General features: G+C 38.8%; 1 protein-coding gene across 1 annotated transcript in view; it reads left to right on the top strand.

Moving 5' to 3' along the window:
* The first annotated feature begins 2,180 nt into the window (after positions 1–2,180).
* PPP1R1C (protein phosphatase 1 regulatory inhibitor subunit 1C) overlaps positions 2,181–18,220 on the top strand; it is a 54,162-nt gene continuing 38,122 nt past the window's right edge. The window contains 3 exon segments of the mRNA XM_074872267.1: positions 2,181–2,304; positions 2,307–2,431; positions 4,718–4,778. Of these exon segments, the coding sequence (XP_074728368.1) occupies positions 2,181–2,304; positions 2,307–2,431; positions 4,718–4,778 (310 nt within the window).

The raw sequence follows: 18,220 nt of genomic DNA, 5'->3' as shown, positions 1-18,220 counted from the left end.
TGAAGGCTTAAAAATGATCGTATGAAACACTGAACATCACTATTCTGTGAGTCTCTCTGTTTCGTTGCGGTAAATTGAACCTTTCACCTTAGTACTGAAAATATTCAGGACTCAGCCCAAGAGGACCCAGGATAACCTGATCTCAGGCTCTGCTTCAAGCAGCAGGTGGGATCAGGTACCTCCAGAAGTCCCCTCCAAGTGTGACTCTCTTGTGATTCTACAATTCTAAGTTTATGCCACTTAAATTATCACAATATATCTAATGGGAAAATTGCCAGCTACAAGCTGTCAGCTGGAAACCACTATGGTACACTGCAGCTTCGATTTGGATGAGGAGGGCAATTTCAGCCCTTGCTGAGAGTTATTTTTGATCGTTGAGTCAACTGGATCTTTAACTTTTAGTGTATTCTCGCCTCCTGAGCTTTCCCAGGTTCTTTATAAACCAACTAGCTAGTGTGCTTGCCTCTGTTCAGAAATACCCTGATGTTCTGATAATGTGTTAAAGGTTTTCATTTGTATAAATCAAAGCCAAACAAATATTCCACCCCTGGCTTGCTGATTTATTCTGCTGTGTACGGCCTGTGCATTGTTCTTAACCATGATCCCCACTCCTTCCTCACCTCTTCCACTGGCACAGGTGGGAGAATACTCGGTGACTCTGAATAAACCTGTGATGAACTGTGATAATCCTGAGTGCTTTCAGTGGCCTGAACAAGAAACGTGTTTTCAAATTCCTCTGAGTTTTGGTGATGTCCAGCCTCAGCTCTGAACTCAGTTGCTTCTCTGTTTCCTTACTGTAGTCTGTCAGAAGCAGACTCAAGTTGTTACTCCTCTCCGTGAATTTTGTCTGGTTGTTCTGGCTGGTTGTGTTTCCCTTTCCTGTTGAGAGAGTTCACAGGCCCTCCAAAAACCTGACCAAAATATGCTTTCTCTCTGCAGGTAGCCTTATCTCAGGTAAAGCTGAATCTGTGATGGTTTGGACCAGTGTGGGTTTTCCTGCTGTACTTCATTTTCTCTTTCTTCCCAGTTGGCAGTAGTGTGCAACAGGAGGTTGGCCCGATGCTCTTTGGCTTAGACCTGAGCTTTCAGCATAGCCCTTTGAACTGTCTCTAGGGCATTTTCCATCCAGGGATGCAGTTTTGATATCAAGCACACCTTTGTCACAGGAGCTCTGCTGTGCTGCTTAGCAGTGGTCATGTGCTCTAAGCAAAGAGGTAGTGGTCACTGTGTATCGTGTCATACGCTTCTTTTGAATCAAGGTGAAATGAAGAATGAAAATCAATTATGTTTACCAGAGGGTACTATTGGTACGATTGACCAAATTCTTTTCCTGGTCTTGGAAGAAGGCACAGATTTTTGTACCCTGAAGTAGGATTTGGCCCTCTGAATTTTAGCCATCTGCAAGTGATGTAACTAGTCTGAGTCATCTTTACTTTTTCTAGGGTTAATGGAGAGAAAATGTCATCTCCAGCAAATACTATATTCTGCTTAACTAGGACAGGGTGAAATGCCCTTTGATGCATTCTGCATGAGGGAACCCAGATAGCTGGTTTAAATTTGGATGTTGTCAGTATCTGAAGTCATATGAGATGGAGCCCACCACAAGAAACCGCAGTCTAAATCCACAAACCCAGCCTAAGGTGCAAACCCACTTAGCACACCAGAAAACCTTCATGAAAGTGTAGGCATCTATGTAGCATCATCATCAAAAATCTTCCTGGAAAAGGTTTAGAAAAACGTTTGAAAGAGCAAAGGCAGTTGTTCAATATGTGAGAAGAGGAGAATGGTTCTGGCACAGTGTAACAGAGATGGAATTATTGCATCCACCCCTCCTGCTACCTCCACCCCCAAAATCTGAAAACTTCCTGATTTGTGTTCATCAATAATTAAGAGCCCATCAGCAATACTCAGAGGGAGCTTGCATTGCACTTCTGAGCAGCCAGTTAGTAATGTACGGTGGAGAGATCCTCTTTTTCAAATCCCAGGGCTCCAGGCCATGCAATGCTAGTATTGCATTTTCAATTAGCTTCTGAGTGAATGCTTGGCATATGTAGAAGTGGACTGGTACACAATTAGCTTATTGTTCCTTTCAGCTTTGTGCTGAGAGGATCTGAAGGACTGCAGAAGAGAGGGAAGAGGGGAAAAAAAAGAAAATAGCCAAGCCAGCAGCACCTCCGTGGATGTGGAATAAGGGAGTTGCTCGGCTCACGCAGATTCCCGTGCTAAGTCGGGAGTTACAGCTGTTACTGAGGAGCCCTCAGCCTGGCTGTGGGGAGGGTGCCCGGGGAGAGGCGCAGACTGAGTCTCAAGCTCCGGGCTCTTCTCTCCTCTGACTCACCTCAGGTCCACAATGGAGCCCAACAGCCCTAAAAAAATACAGTTTGCTGTGCCACTGTTTCAGAGTCAAATAGATCCCGAGGCAGCTGAGCAGGTAAGGAAGACGAGTTTCTTTCACTCTTTTGAGGGAATGGGGTAGGAATGGGGGTGAGATGTGGGGTGAGAACAGGTAACACTTGTGGCCTAAATGCTTTTCTAACTTATATTAGCATAACTATAGATTAAACACTCTGGAGGTTATAGCAATGTCTGGATATACCCAGAAATGGAGGAGGATATGTCCTCTAGCCAGAATAAGGTTTCTTTACCTTGGGTAGGCTTATTCAATATATATTTGTTGTGCCTTTTCTGTAACTGGGCTTGTATCCTAATACATATACTTCACATGAATACACATTCTCAACAAATCAAATAAAGTATATTGTTTGTATATAAAACAAAATATGAAGCCAATAATAGGTACCTAATGGAAATATTGCGTAGAAGACAGCTTATTTACCTATATTTTAACATGAGAAAATACAAGTTGTTTTGCACAATAGTTATCACTTCAGTTACCTCCTGTATTTCTCATGATTTTCATACAGTCTTTATGTCATTTTTACAGTGGTTTGCATATTTAAAAATACATATGTGTAGAAATATGCCTGACTTATGTCCACATTGGAATTATGTCTGTGCTATTTTAGGTTTTGACTCACTCCCAAAACATACACATACATATAATATATATAGCAATACAGATGTCTGTGGAGGAAAAGATACCTATTATTGTGTACAGATACATGTAGATGCGCATAAAGAAGGACATGGGGAATCTTATGAGAAAAGCTGGATAAATTGTAATTAGGTGACCCAGTATATTTATCTCAGTGCAAGTCCTTCTCATCATTTGCTTCTATTTTGGTAAGTCTAGTTTTAGATAATACCAGGGGAATATTATAACCTTGACAGTTCCCTGCCATTAGCTACAAAATTATTGGCACCTTTAGGACAGGTATCTGGTTTCCTAAATATTCAGATGTCATGTCTCTTAAAAGGTAGCCACCTTTGCCAGAAAATGATGAGTTGTGAGTGACTACTGAATGAAGAAATACTAGAAGGGTGCAGGAGAGAATTGCTGTGGGTCTTCATTTTGTCCATAGGTATTTCTGAGCTGCAAGATGTCCGTACCTAATAGAACAGTCCTGCAATGAATTCAAGCAAGATATGTTCTGATATTTTTCTGAAATCTGTGAGAACCACAGGATTAGGATTTCCCGGAATTCCCATGGCTTTTGAAATGCTGTGGCCCAAATTCTGCCCAGTATTTATGGGCAGTCCTTTTTTTTATGTTGTGAGTTTAATTCCAAGTACTATACAGTTTCATTGTGGGTGTGTGATGAAATTAAAGTAGTAAATTCCTCTGTCAGCTACAGTTACGGTAATCTGGAATAAACCCATTAACCCTGATGATGTAATTTTCCATTTACACCTCTGAAAGCAAAATTTGAACCCAGCTAAATACAGATGTTGACTCAGCAACTAAAAAAGAACAAGCACTGACATTGAGGTTTTGTGTCAGAATGGTTTCTAGCTTTAAATACTCTTGATCCCTACCTTAAATTCAATAGAATATCAATAGCCTGGAGGCTTTAGTAAAGCAACACAAAGCTTTCAATGCAAATGTGTGTATTTTAGGAGGGTAGTTCAATATCATGTAGTTCAACCAGTGTTAACAGAACAAAAGTACTTAACCAAATAAAACTGAAATAATAAGAATTACATACAATTCACAATTATATATTGATATGTAAAGGTCTGTTGTATATGCTCCTTGAAAATATTCTTTTGAAAGTCTTAAGTATTTTCTTTAGTTAAAGAAAAATAGTAACATCTTTGGCCACAGTTTAGAAATATCATAAATTCATTGTTAGGCATACATGCAATATCAACTCTTAAGTGCACTTACAAAATATTATTAATGATTACTTGTGAGGGCTATGACAGTACTAGGTATTTGCACATATAAGCTCACAAGCTACTGCAATAATTTTCCTGATGCAAAGCTAAATGTCAATATTTGAAGATATGACTGATATATGTCAGCCAATACATGCCCCACAATTTATTCAAGATGATTGCAAATCCTAAAGGTATTTTAGAAAGCTCTGTCCCATGCCTTTGCTTTCCATGTACAAGCAGCAGCATGACACTGATCACTGTCAGACCAGATGAGCAGTCAGTAATACAGTGACATGCTGCTGTTCTTTAAATATTTTCTTTTTTAACTCTGACTGGTCTATACTTGGGAGGATGCCGGAAGGATTTTTTGCTTTGCTTTGTGTGGGGGGCAGTTGATGGACCCTATTGACTCTCCTTGGTTTATGCCTGCTTACAGATCAGGAAAAGAAGGCCTACACCAGCATCACTCGTCATCATGAATGAACATGTGCCCCCGGGTAAGTGCCAACATACCTTCTAAACCATTGAACTTGTACACACAGGATTGTCTATAAATTTTAGCTACATGATTTAAAAAAAACCAGCATTAATTTCATAGCACTAAATATCAAATAATGGATCTTAGAACTGTTTGGAGTAAATCCCATGTGTAACTCCTGGCCTCCAGGTAATGTCAATAATTCAGTATTTTATCCTCCATGTAAATCTTTTGTTGTATGTATAAGGAGAATTAATATGACCCAGATACAGCACTTCTGTCCACAAATGTTTTCTTTCCCTGAGTGGATACTTTGGAGATCCATGAAGGCCTTAATCTTGGTTCTCTGATCTCTAGAGATAACAGGGTGGCTCCAGGGATGATTCAACTAAGGGAATTACTTCTGCAAAACAGGTTGTTTTCTAGTTTTCTGATGAAACATGATGTGTGTTTTCATTATTCCTTTTCAACTGTGAATACATTATCTTCATCCAAGACTCCTCCCAGACGATTTTCTGTGGGATGAGGTGATTTGAGGTTGCAACATACTTTGTCACGTAAATATGACTTCAAAAGACTCTTTAATAAGCTGTTTAGGGAGTATTATAAGCAAAAAAACTCAACAAAAATGGATTACAGGAAAAATTCCTCAAGACATAATCCCTTTGAAACACACTACTTACTTTATATCAAATTTTTCTTTTGTAGTGCTCTGCAACATTTTTTTGCTGCCTTATCTCTTCATTGCCCAAACCTTTTCTTAAAGGAAGTTCAGGCTTTTTCTCACTGATGTGTCTCTAAGGTCATTACTGTATGCACTGGCATCTCAGTAAAATAAAACCATCTTAGTTCTATTAGGATCTCCACTTACTGCACTATGCTGATGGTCTCCAGTTTTGATTAACATCACTTAACATCATTAACATCACAGTAGCTGAAGTTCCTCAGAAATGTGCAGAAAGAAGCATTTAGAGAGCACTGCTCTTGAGGTTGAGATCACTGCAGCACAGCACACAGATTAGGGAGGTTCAAACATAGCATATGGCTAAAGTTATATTCTTCTGACACTGAGACCAACTCGTGCATTTTCTGCAGGGCTGACACCAACTCCAGTTTGAAGAGTAGTCTTCTGGCCGGAATTTCAGGCAGTTCAACTCGCACTAATCGTGCGCAAAAGATTTGCCTTAGACCAGCTTTACTTACCTTCATGGGATCTACTGTGTCTGTGTTACTAGGACTTACTTTAAAGCAAATTCACCCTGACTGTTAATCTCTCTTGCAATTCGCTTTGTACACTTTGTACCATCATATTTCCTTTTATAAACAGATACTTGGTACAGTACCAAATCAAAACCAAACAGAGAATAAGAACTCTTTAATTTACAGGAAATTTTACTGTAAACAAAGTGGTACATGTCTGTTATCTCCTTTCCTGCAATGTTCATAATAAATCTTTAAATAAATCGTTTTTATTATGAGTCAGGATTGCTGCAAGTATCAGTCAACTTCCATATAAGCCCAAGAGTTAATATTCACCTTCTTCACTTATTTATATTTATTCATTTAGATATTATCTCCTCTTACTAGATAGTGGGAACTAATATCAATGAAGGTATTCTTTCATTAAATTATAATCTTGTCTTTTTAATTTTATATAAAGTCAGATAAAAATAAAAACTTTAAAAGCACCTTCATTTTTCTGCACCTCACCATGTGGTTTATGCATCAGCATGTGCATGCATATTTCCATATGGTATGGTTGATATGGGCAAGCATTTTGAACAGGGTGTGCACGTGTAGGTGTGTAAACCTGCTGAATACAAGGACTGCAAAGTCAAACTGGAAAGCCAGACAATAGCTTTACAGTGGAAGTCTGAACAGTAAAAAATTCCTTATGGTTTTGATCTTGCAAGGTGCTGTACAGCTTCTGAAATTATTGTATACCTTCAGCTTTCAGAGTTAGCTAATCCTAGGGTCTCTTGACACCTTGGATTTTTGGAGTTCAGTGGGATGTTGAATAACAATTTGTCTCCAAAAATGTTAAATTCATCACTGCACATGGTTGCAGTCAATAAAATAATAATAATAGTAAGGGTGCTAACTTGACACTCCAACAAATTACTTTAGAAGCATGATTCCCCTAGATCAACAGGGAAACTGAACAGCAGAGAGTTTAAGTGATACTGTCAAAGCCACCTATTAGATGAGTGCTGGTCTAAAAGAGAATCCTGTCTCATGTATTTTACCCACTGGAGTACTCCAGTTCCTTCAGTAGGAGCAAACAGCTAGTGAAGGATATATTTCCAAGGGTTTGAAATGTGTGTCATAATGCAACTCCAAATGTTTGAATGCCCCTGCAGAGTTTACTCAAATTATCTAAACCTTTTATTTTGAAAAACAGAGACAGGCATTTTCTAAGAATCAGACTTTTCTATAGCCTTCTGTTGCAGCTGCTTCTGATTGCGGCAGGAAAAAAGCAACATTTTTGTGGTATTCTGGTGTTCTGGATGCAGATCCATCTGGAAACCAGAAGGCAGTAAAATGTGTTTGGACGTGTCAGAACTCCACAATAAATGCAGTTTGAGTTGTGCTGTACAAAGATCTAAAATAGTTGTTTTCTTCTAAGTCTTCTCATCCTTCCCTGATGTCTACTGCAGCCTTGACAGGAATCTGTCTTCACTGATTTAGGTCAGGTCCACTGTACTATAAAGTGAAGATGGAATATCTACTAAGGCTTTTTTAAACCGGTGACAGCTACTCAAAACCTTTAAGAAGAGTCTGCTTGGCTTCCTTGCTTCCAACGATACAGTGCTAGACTACACTAAGTGATTTGAAGACAGGTGGTAGATGTGACTGCAGGAGCTAATATCCAGCCTGTAGTATCACTGACTGGCACATTTTCTCATGTTCACTCTGGTTGGCGTCGTATATAATTGCAAAGTCAACCAAAGAGAAATTTGAATTGCAGCAGCAACAGTGATTGCAGTGGTTGAGGTTGTGAAGCAGCATAGCAATGAATAAACCCTTAACTTTTTCTGTAAGTGCTCTGTACAGTGCTATTTGATGGGTTATGTCACATCTGAGCAGAGAAGCTAGCTCTAGCAAGTTGAGACTCAAGTTATGAAGTTAACTTAACTCTATTGTGCTTCAGTTGCCATCAATGCAGCTTTATTTTCTGAGCATCTGATGTTTGATTTCATAATATCTGATCAGTTTTACTTTTATTTGAAATTATAAGACCCTTTTACTGTCTGTGAAAGCAAAGACAAATATTAGTGGAGAGAATTACAAAAATGTGCAGCATCTCATCCTGTGCAGGATGTCTGCATGGGTTACTGGGGTAACCCACTCATGTCTGCTATAGCCACAGTTGCTGCATGACTGTCCTTTATAAAAGGAACATAAACATATGCTTAGTTTTAAAGACAAATTTAACTATGATGCTGCATAAGGGCTTAATCCAAAAATTGCTAAGGAACTCCTGCTTCCTCTTTCTCTTGCAATATCATTGGAGCCAACAGAAACTGAGTGTCATCATACCTTAAAAGCAATCTTTTCTGTACTGCCACAATATACTCACAACCTCCTGTCTCTGTACCAAGTGTAGCAGAATATATATGAAAATCAATTCTTATAATCTGAAATAAAAGTCTGACCATGCTTTAAACTAGTAGAATATCATACTGCAACTGCTCAAGAAAAAGCTGGTGGCAATGTAGAGAAGTGATGATTGAGGAAGGAAAACACGTCAGACCACAACTCAGGTTTAATGCCATTAGGGCTCTCTTTGAATAGAAAACAATGCCAGCATTCCTATACAGACTGGATTTGTCGCAGAGCCCATGCAACATCAAGCAGTCTGGCTGGCAAAGGCTGTTCAACTTGTGTCAAAGTGTTCGGTCTTCTTGAAGCATTAGAGTATGGGTAAACATTAGGATAAACTGCATTTCTGAACTTTCTACGTATTTGCTGTTTCCAACTCTCCTTTCTGCTCAGTTGCCTGTTTTGGCTTCCTTGCATGTAATGTAAATGTTACTTGGTGTTTGGAAATAAGAAAAACATAGCAATGTGTTTTGATGACTCTTCTCCAGAGCTGCCTTTTTGTATTCTGCAAATCTCATTTCAAGGCAGAAAGAGTATATTATCACAGCAAAAGCAATATAAAACATATATTCCAAGTACAATTCAGTACACCTGAGATTTCTAAAGGCCGGAAATCATAACTTGAAGATAAGCAAGCTGTACCTGTCTCCAGACAAGGAACTTGCTTGCAGCTTTTCTTTAGGCATTAGCAATTTTTCTGTCTTGTTCCCAGCTGATTTTCTGTTGTCCAGAGAGGGATTTATGCCTTTCAGCTTACTGCCACTTCCTCGGAGGTCTGCTGAGATGCCTCAGGAGCAGCCTCAATATTTAGTGCAGTAGCAAACAACACAGCCAGATGGGTGATGGGAGGAAAAACTGTCCTTACACCTGTGGCAATCCCATGACAACTCAAAGTTCTTTTATGCTAAATTGCTTCTAGACACTCCCAGACTTTCCATTACCAGATATAGATGTGCTTTTCTGATGATGCAAACTATACCAGCACCACATCCTTGAGGGGATAAATACAATATGCTCTACCTAACATTAATATTTGTAACTAATATTTGTTATTCTTCTAGGTAAATGAATGTGTTTGTTTTACATCTAATGGTCACTTTATTTTTTTCTCCCAAGACAAAATAAACTGGGATCAAAACAGACCTACTAAGTAGGAGGCAGCTGTTTCTGGGCATTGTCAAGCAGTTCTGCTATACTTTCTCAGGCAAAAGTCTCACTGAAACTTGAATCAGTGGAGAACTCTTGGTCTCACAGTTCATGAAAACTGATACTTTTTTCAAAAGCTTGAGATTCTGGTAGGACATACTGCTTATTTTGGTTCAAGAAATAAAAAGTGAGTAAGCCAAAGAGCAGCTGTTTTCAATTGCAAATTTAGGCTTCTAATGTGGTAATAAAGCATTCAGAAAAGCAGCACATTAATAAAAATTGTCATTAACTGTATTTTTTTTTCAAAATACTTGGCCTTTCTATATGCTAAATGTGGATACCATATAAGTGTGCTGTCCATTTTTATCTCAGTCTAGGAGTTCATGGAGGTATGGCAATAAGCAATGAAAAAGATTTGTGTCCCCTCACACCACAGGATCAGTACAGCTCAGTGTGTGTTATCAATGGCACCAGGATGCTCAGAGATCAAACACTGCTGATAAGGGCAGTAAGGACCTTCATGTTCTTTCGGCCTGTGCTGGAAAGGACTATCTGACACTGGGAAACAACGAAATATATAAAACAAACATTGCATAAGACCTGACAGGAGATAGGGATTCCAGAAGAGACATGAAAATATCTGTGCTTAAAAATATCCTGCTGTTTGCAGGCTGATGTGTGACTGCAAATGTTCAGTGGCAAAATACATCCCTTTTTCTTACCTGTATACACTATGCTTGAATGCTCCTTCATTTGGTTTACTTTGAATTTACTCTGCAGTTCAGGCTCACAGAATTCCCTGGGACAAGCCACAGCATAAGTTCCTCACACATATACAGTGTGAGTAAAGACTCCATGATCTGATTCACAAAAATAAAATGTTCAGGGACTTTAAAAAAACAAGAAAAAAAGAAAAAAGTCAGGAAACTGTGCTTGAACTGTTTTTAATGCAGCCCAGAAGAGAAAGCTCAGAGGTTCCAAACAGAAGCAATGAATTTTAAAAAAAAAAAAAAACAACAGTTTTCGTTAACGTCTTTCATGTAAATGCTCCATTTTCATGAGAGTGTGAGGATTTTATATGTCATTGTCATCACTTGCCAAAAGAACTCTCATGCTCCCCACAGTACAGTAAAGACAACAAGCCAGATGACTAGGTTTGAGTTCATTGGGATGCACCAGGCATTGCTGTGCCTAAAGTGGTTTATCACCATAGCAGCCAGATGCATTTTCACTATTCTTTAAGGTCATGAACACATTAGTTCACAAACAGAAACATTCCCCAGAAACATTTTAGTCTTTGTATAAAAGACATAGTGTGAAACAGTAGGAAACACATACTATTTCATATAGTGCCCAAGTAGAATCCTGACTGTCTCTTTAGTCAGTTAGTAATGCTTTAATGAGGGGAAGGGTCTGAAAACTACTCAGAGAAAGCCAAAACAAAAAGGCATTTTGCATGTTTTGGTCAAAATTCACTTATTTGACTTCATTTTTCATGTTTATTTTTATCCATGCTTCCTTCATTTTCAGTGTTTAATGATGACTGCATAGGTACATTTTACATGACACATAGCCTGTATCAGTTTGATTGCTTCTACTGACTACAGTGTAGTTGACTGAAGTGTGTAAATTTAGTCAAAACAAGAATGAATCCCTCTCGTTCATTGGAGCCTGCCTTCCTCTGTGAGACAGGGGAGTGTGGGATGCAAACATCTCCTGTGAAAGCTCTGGTCTGTGAAAAGGCCAGAGCCAGCCTGGCAGACTGGAAATAGAGGTTGGATATTCACAACCAGGACTCAGATTTCTGGCCTAGATCAGAGAAGTGGAGCAGCTGAGAGGACATGAAGCCAGAAAAAAAGTTTTACTCCCAATATGGGTGGAATTGCTTAATCCATTTCTCTCGTTCCAGCCTTAAATCTTCAACAGGTGAATCAACATACTTTTCTATTTATCAGTGCAGCTAAGCTCCTAATGAGTACCATGACATTACTTGTTCCTCCTGCTCCCTGCCTCCTGTTGGTTTTGTGTTGGAAGGGTCAACGTCCGTGGAACTATCTGAAAGTGAAGGAGGTATTTTTAGAGTTGAACCTTGTACTCTTCATCTGTTTTCCTTGTTCCTTATACAAAAGCACCATAGCAACGGCCTTCTGCCAGCGCAGGAGATAATTTGCAAATAATTTTTAATATATATGGCTTCATGTTACAGATCTCCAGCTGCTTGATTATTCAACGTCAGAACTGATAAGCTTTTGGACTGTTTACCTCTGTTATCACCTCCATGTATATTAACATGATGAAGAGTTGTGCCTTGGTTAGAGAATAGCAGTGTGCATAACTAGCTAACCTGGTGAGGAAGTTAGTTGGACAGATTCTAACTTTATTGCATTCATAAGGCTTAATACTTTGCTAGAGGAACTCTTAACAGATTTGCACTGTGCCAAATACTTATACACCTCATACAGTTTGTTTTGGTGAGAATTCTGAATAGATGGTGAGTTTTCTATTTAAAAAATGAAATGCCTACTTCTTATAGTCAAAGTACTTAAGCTATATTTGATATAGCTACATGAGTATAGAATTCGTGGGGTTCATGGCAATTAAAAAAACTCCAACGTTTTAAGAGGTCCAATTCAGCCTGTGGCAAACATTCTGTTTGTATTTTGAGTGGGTTTTTTTAAAATGATAAAAAATTTTAGAGTCTATTTAAAATTAAGACCATCTAAACATTGTAAAGCAAAAGGTTTTGAATAAGAATGTCAAATTAGTTTGGTTTGAGATTATATTTAAATTATACTTCAATATATATAATTCAATAATAATACTATTTTTTTTTTTTTTTACATTAGGTAATAAACTAAAATCCATTAATAAGTGTTTCAGCCTTGCTGAGAGGAAAAAAAAAACAGCACAGGGTTTGTCTGACCTCTACTATTTAGTACTTAATGCAGCACTCATTTACCATGGTGACGTGTGCTGAATAAATAGATAATGCAGACAGATGAGAGAGAATCCAGCTTTTAGCACTAACCTCATTATGTTCAGAATATTGGGAAGGGGTTGCACTTAAAGCATCAATCAAGATAGCCCCATTTATTGAGCTTTCAAAGTAAAAATTTAACCCTTTATATGGAGCAATTGAAGTCAAAACTTCATTTCAAAGCACACCAGAAGTGCGAATATAATGAATATGGACCAAAAGTTAGCAGAGACTTTAAACAAAATGAAGCTATCAATCATGAAAGTCTTTGTCAAGTCACAAGGCTACAGAAATTCAGAGTGCAGGGGGGTATAGAGCTTAGCTGAGCTTTCCTGTGAGTCTGAGCTGTCTGTGTCACCAGCTGGTGGAAACAAGATCAGCTGGGCCAGCCAAGTCCCTTTTTATAGTAACCGAAGTAGTTCTAGCATAGAATTAAACTATACATCTATTGGAAGGAACTCTGTTTTCCCCTTCTCCCCTTCAAAATACAATTCACGTGTCTAAAATCATCACTTCTAATATTTTTCTCAAAAGCCTTTAGTGGAGGATCAAGAGAGTATCACAGTAGCAGAATGAAGCACAGTTACATTCTCACTCTTTGTTCATGTTTTCCCTTGGATACCTGGGATGCAGACATACCACAGAGAATTAATATGTTGGCATTATTCATCTTGTGGAACCAAACTGCACTTACAGAGTTAGCATTTAAAGGTCGTGTTTTTCACCTGAGGCCACGTCCTCTGTTCTGATGAGACAAGCAGAGAGGAATCACACAGGGCAGAAAACGAGCTTGAGCAAGACAGATAGAAATTCAATGAAGCAGTGAGCTCTGTTGCATCTTACAGTACCACTTATCCTGGTACCTGGACATCCCATAGGCTGAACATTTCATCACTGAGCCTCCACAGCTCCGTGGCTTGTGGTGATAGTATTCCCTTCAAGTCTTTCTGAAGTCCCTTGCCATAGCTGTTCTCAGACAGTGGCAGAAAGCAAAGAAGATCTGGATGAACCTTTCCTGCTCTTTCTTTGACCACCACCAAACAGTAGCATCTCTGGGGTGATCCACCATGTAGCTGCAGTGCTTGCTCCACATTCTCCCTGTTATATTAGGATCTGCAGGACAGCTACAGAATCAGGGAGCAATTTAACCTACAAGCCCAGCTGGTCTGAATGCAATGTGTTTGTATTATTAAGTGCTACTTTATGACCTTTTCTCGTTGAAGTGGAATTGTACTGATGAACTAAAAAGTGATTGGGGGTGTAGGAAAAAAAGGTTTTCCCTTTAAAGAATTGTGATCAGAAGATTTTTGATCCAGATCAACATTAAGTTTTTACTATCCATTTTTGAAATACAATAAGTACACAGCAGGGCTGTAATTGTTTAGAAATGTGCTGTCAAGCCTCCTAAAATGCTGATTCTAGTGTGTAACAGGCTTTAATGTGTACAGCATATCCCGTAGGAGGGTGTGGAACAGCTCATTCCACGGGAATCATAGTAAGGTGTTTCTAATTGTGATAGTATAGATGGAGGTGTATAAAACAAAACCCAGGTCCCCTCTGTCTCTGGTATGTAGTGAGGTTAGTAGAAATTCTGAAAAATGCCTTTGGAAGTTACAGCTGACTTAGTCTGAGTTAATGATGATGGCCCTGTCTTTTCCATCCCACCTAGTCGTGCTGATGGTCAGAATGAGCTTATGGAACCTCATTTTGCTGACTCTTTGAAAGCTTAGAAAACCAAACAATGAATTTTAAAAACTGGTATTTGCATCTTCTTTTTGTAAAAAGGGTCATAAACCCCAAGAAGTATTATTACTAGTAGCTCACTTGATTCCTACATAAGATGATACATGTATGTGAGGAGCTTTATGCATTCTACCCACAAGCAAGCCACGAGCAGTTGGCCAGGACTAGCTTTACAACACATTCTTACTGAAATCCTTGAGGTATTATTCCAAAAGGAAGGAAACTGCAAAGGCAGTCATAATAATCACTGGCTAAGGAAGAGTTTTATTTTTTTGTAGTTGTTTTCTTCTCCCCTGGCAAATGTCCCTTTCCAGAATGTACAATACACAACTGTTCAGCTACAGTATTTTTTTTAAATGGCTTTATGAGATAAAGCATGCTAAGAAATGTTTGACTTTTTTAGTTTTGGCTGCTGCTGCTGGTTTTTATTTTAAAGCTTAGAATACTCCTACAGCCAACAAGCGAGAAAGGAGCTGCTCACAGTGATAGCTATTGCAGCTGTAACTCCAATACAAAGGTTGCAATCGCTGGGTCAATTCTGAGTCATTTTTCATCGCAACTGATTCCTGCGTACGAAGCCATTAGGAAATGGTTTAAATGTATATCAGGGGATGGGCTAGTATCATATTTCTGGTAACCATGGATTCTTCTTCATGATCTTTGGTTCAGTTGTATTTAGATCTTCAACGTCTTCAATATGTCATTTGAACATAGACTGAACATAAAGTAAGCAAGCTGCTGGAATGTAACACATTACTAATACTTTTCAGTATTACTGACGATTTCGCAACTCTGGGTAACTGTCTTCTCAAGGTATTTAGCTTCCTTCTGTATTTGAAAATACTTAATGAACATGTTAAGTCTTTTCACAAACTAATATGTTGTTATAACTGTTTGCATCAATGGACAAAGTAATTGCAAGCTATTTGGGAAGTTTTTGTGTACATGCTTTGGTAACATTTGGTAAAACAGCAGTCATTATTTGCAAGCAGTTAGTAGTCTGACAGTATGTTTTGCTTGGGCATATTCATTTCAGAGTCATGTTTCTGTTCTTTGAACCTGTTTGAGTATTTGCTGGCCGTCACTCAACAGCTCTGGCCCTCCACTAACCTCTCATAAGTCACCTTTATCTCCCCTCCTGTTTCCTTTGTGTGAGTCTTTTCTTTCACTGTCAGATTTCAGGCCAAGTGAGGTTACGCTGTGAGTGTGGAAACTGCCCTTACTCCATGCAGCAAAGATGTAATCTTTATTGACGTCTGCTTTTGTGTCAGAATAGACCCTGTGTCAAAGTAACCTTACAGTGAGGTGAGTTCTCCTTCTACACAGTTGGACAAACTTGAGACACCACGTTGTGATATAGGTCTATTTCCCAGTCCTTGTCCTTTGCCTTGTTCTATATCTCATGAAAGTCTGTTTTTCTGAGGTCTTCTTGTAGTTTGCTTTGGCCCTCCAGCACTGCCTGGGGCACCCAGAAATTCTGGCTGTCAGGTTCCCCTTCTGGCTCACACCAGAAAATCAGTCACCCTGGTTTACATTTATTTGCTTCAAGAATAAGGGAATATTTCTTATGTATACTTCAATCTAAAAGAGAGATTTGAATCATCCTAGACAGATGTGTATGAAAGAGGGTCTTTTAAGTCTTACTTTGCACATTTTGAGACTTGAGTTTATCATCAACCTTCCCAACAGGCCAAGGATTTTAAATTTCACATCACCAATCACAACAGTTTTCTTCAGTTTGTCTCTTATTTTTACCTAGTTGAATGAATTAATCTGGATTTTCAAAGATGCAGTGAATATTAATGTGACTGTCATTACTTCAGATAATGATTAAGAGGTCTGACTAAGAAACCAGTTTATGTGTGGCTGAAGTTCTTTCCCAGTTGCACTAGCTTTAGTACTAGTTTATCAAATGAGAAAGTAGTTTGCCTTTTTTCTCTTTTTTCATTTTTTTTACCAAACTCATGCTATATATCTAGGATAAAATCTTGACTTCTAAGTCAATGGCAAAACCTCCTGTTGCTTATAGCCTAATAAGGTCAGCAGTAAAATGATTTTCTGTCTTTCTCTTCCCTCAGAAATTCTGTTTTGCCTGATCTGTTTTGCTGATGCAGACTGTAGATTTGCCACAGTATTTGCACTGAGCAGCCCTTCACATGCGTTGAATTCCTGTGCTGGACTCCTTTTGCCTGGAGCACTGCTCGGTTCCCCTTAACACCCACCTGAGCTGGGCACTGATGAAACTCATCTTTGCAGAGGGTCAGTGTAACAGGCAGCGCAGATTTGTGGTTAAGCTTAACTTTGTCATGCTGGAAGTGGAAAAAGAAGTACTTTCCTGTTAACTAAATTGTATTCTTTTGGAACAAGTTAATTAAAGGGAGCTCTCAAGCAACACAGAGGCAGACCCTGACCTGGATCTTCTGCACACGGTGATACCCTGTAGTCTTGCCAGAGGTTCCTCCTGGCTCTGATGCCATGAGTCAACACAGGTCAACTGCAAATTGTATGAAAAGTTTGGCTTGGTGTCATTCCTGGTAATCTAGTGAGAGATTTATATTGGGTCCAGAAAATGTCTCATTTGAGAAATCAAAAGAAAAAAAAGACTTTTACTTACCTCCTTCTGGTTCCTCTTTAGTCAGTTCTTTGAAAGCCGTCTCCTTTTCCTTCACCAAAGAGGAGTTTGTGCTGCTTAGAAAGCAACTTCAAGCCTAGCATTGGTTATATTGTGATTTAAAGTCAATCTTTACATTAGTTATCCAAACAGAATGTTTATTTCAAGCATATTTCTCCCTGGGTTGATTACTTTCTCTGGGAAGACCTGCTAAGTTTTTAATCATCCCCATATGATGGATGAGGCACTTACATCAGGAAGGTCTGCTCCACACTCCTTGCTCACCTGACCCTCTCAAGAAGCAGGGCTACAGAACAGGGCCTCTTGTGCTATGAGGAAAAAAACTTGCGTGGAAGGATTTTTTCATGACAGGTTTTTCCATGAAGCATGTTTTCTGTTCTGTCATTCAAAGCCAGGACAGTATCAGAAAAAGCCTTACAGAGCTGGCAGAAGCTAGAAGGCCACAGAGTCAGGCAGCTGTGTAACTCCAACAAGGCAGATAGAACAACTCAGTTCTTATTACTAAGAAGGGAGAAAAGTATTAAATTTGAATTCTCTTCCAATGTATATTTTGAGAAGTTATATTTGATTTATGTTACTTATTTAGAATATGTTTTATATTTATATTTAACAGGTATCATAGGGAGGGAGAATGAAAAGTTGGAAACAAAATGTTTAAGAGAGGGAGGATTTTTTTGTGCTTGTTGTAATAATTCATGACTGCTCTGTGGTAAGGCTGCAGACCTGATTCATCACTGTTATATTCTGTTTATGTCTATTATATGTTTAATGCCAGTGAAACTAGAATGATTTCCATGAGTCTGGCATGAAACTGGAATAACAAGGTGGTGAATCAGGCACTATAATTCCCTTCTGAGATTTGTGTGATGTAAACAAGTACATTTAGATTCACATTTGAGGTTTGTAATGTCTCCAGTTTCTTCCAAACCAGATTATGGTCTCAGAATGTATCTTCTAAAGAAATTTTGATCTGTGTAATTTATGAAAAGTGGTTTTATTTCATATTCTTAAAGCTGTGCAGTTGAAAGTGGGTCCTTGGATACTGTCTGTATGATGTTCAGAGATACAGGTGCTGTTTGGATCAGATGCTGTTGCATGCGTTGGGAGGAAAAGGATGATCGTTCTTTCCATTTAGAGGTTGACTTTGAGCACCGTTGGTCTAACAAAGGACATTGTTGCCCCTACTCTCAGTGCTAGTAATGGCTACTTGAATATTGAAGGTTGGGAATGCAGAGCTATGTAAATATAAATGGGCTAATTTACCTGGAAAGAAAATCTTAAATTTCCAGACAGCTGATTCATCTGGCCTGTGGCATTTTAGTGAACTGCAAAGGGCTGGTCATCACAGTCAGGATCTACT

Source organism: Strix uralensis, chromosome 6 (genome assembly GCF_047716275.1).
Source record: "Strix uralensis isolate ZFMK-TIS-50842 chromosome 6, bStrUra1, whole genome shotgun sequence".
NCBI lineage: Eukaryota > Metazoa > Chordata > Aves > Strigiformes > Strigidae > Strix > Strix uralensis.
The sequence above is the reverse complement of the archived record's forward strand: the minus strand, read 5'-3'. Positions and strand labels throughout refer to the sequence as shown.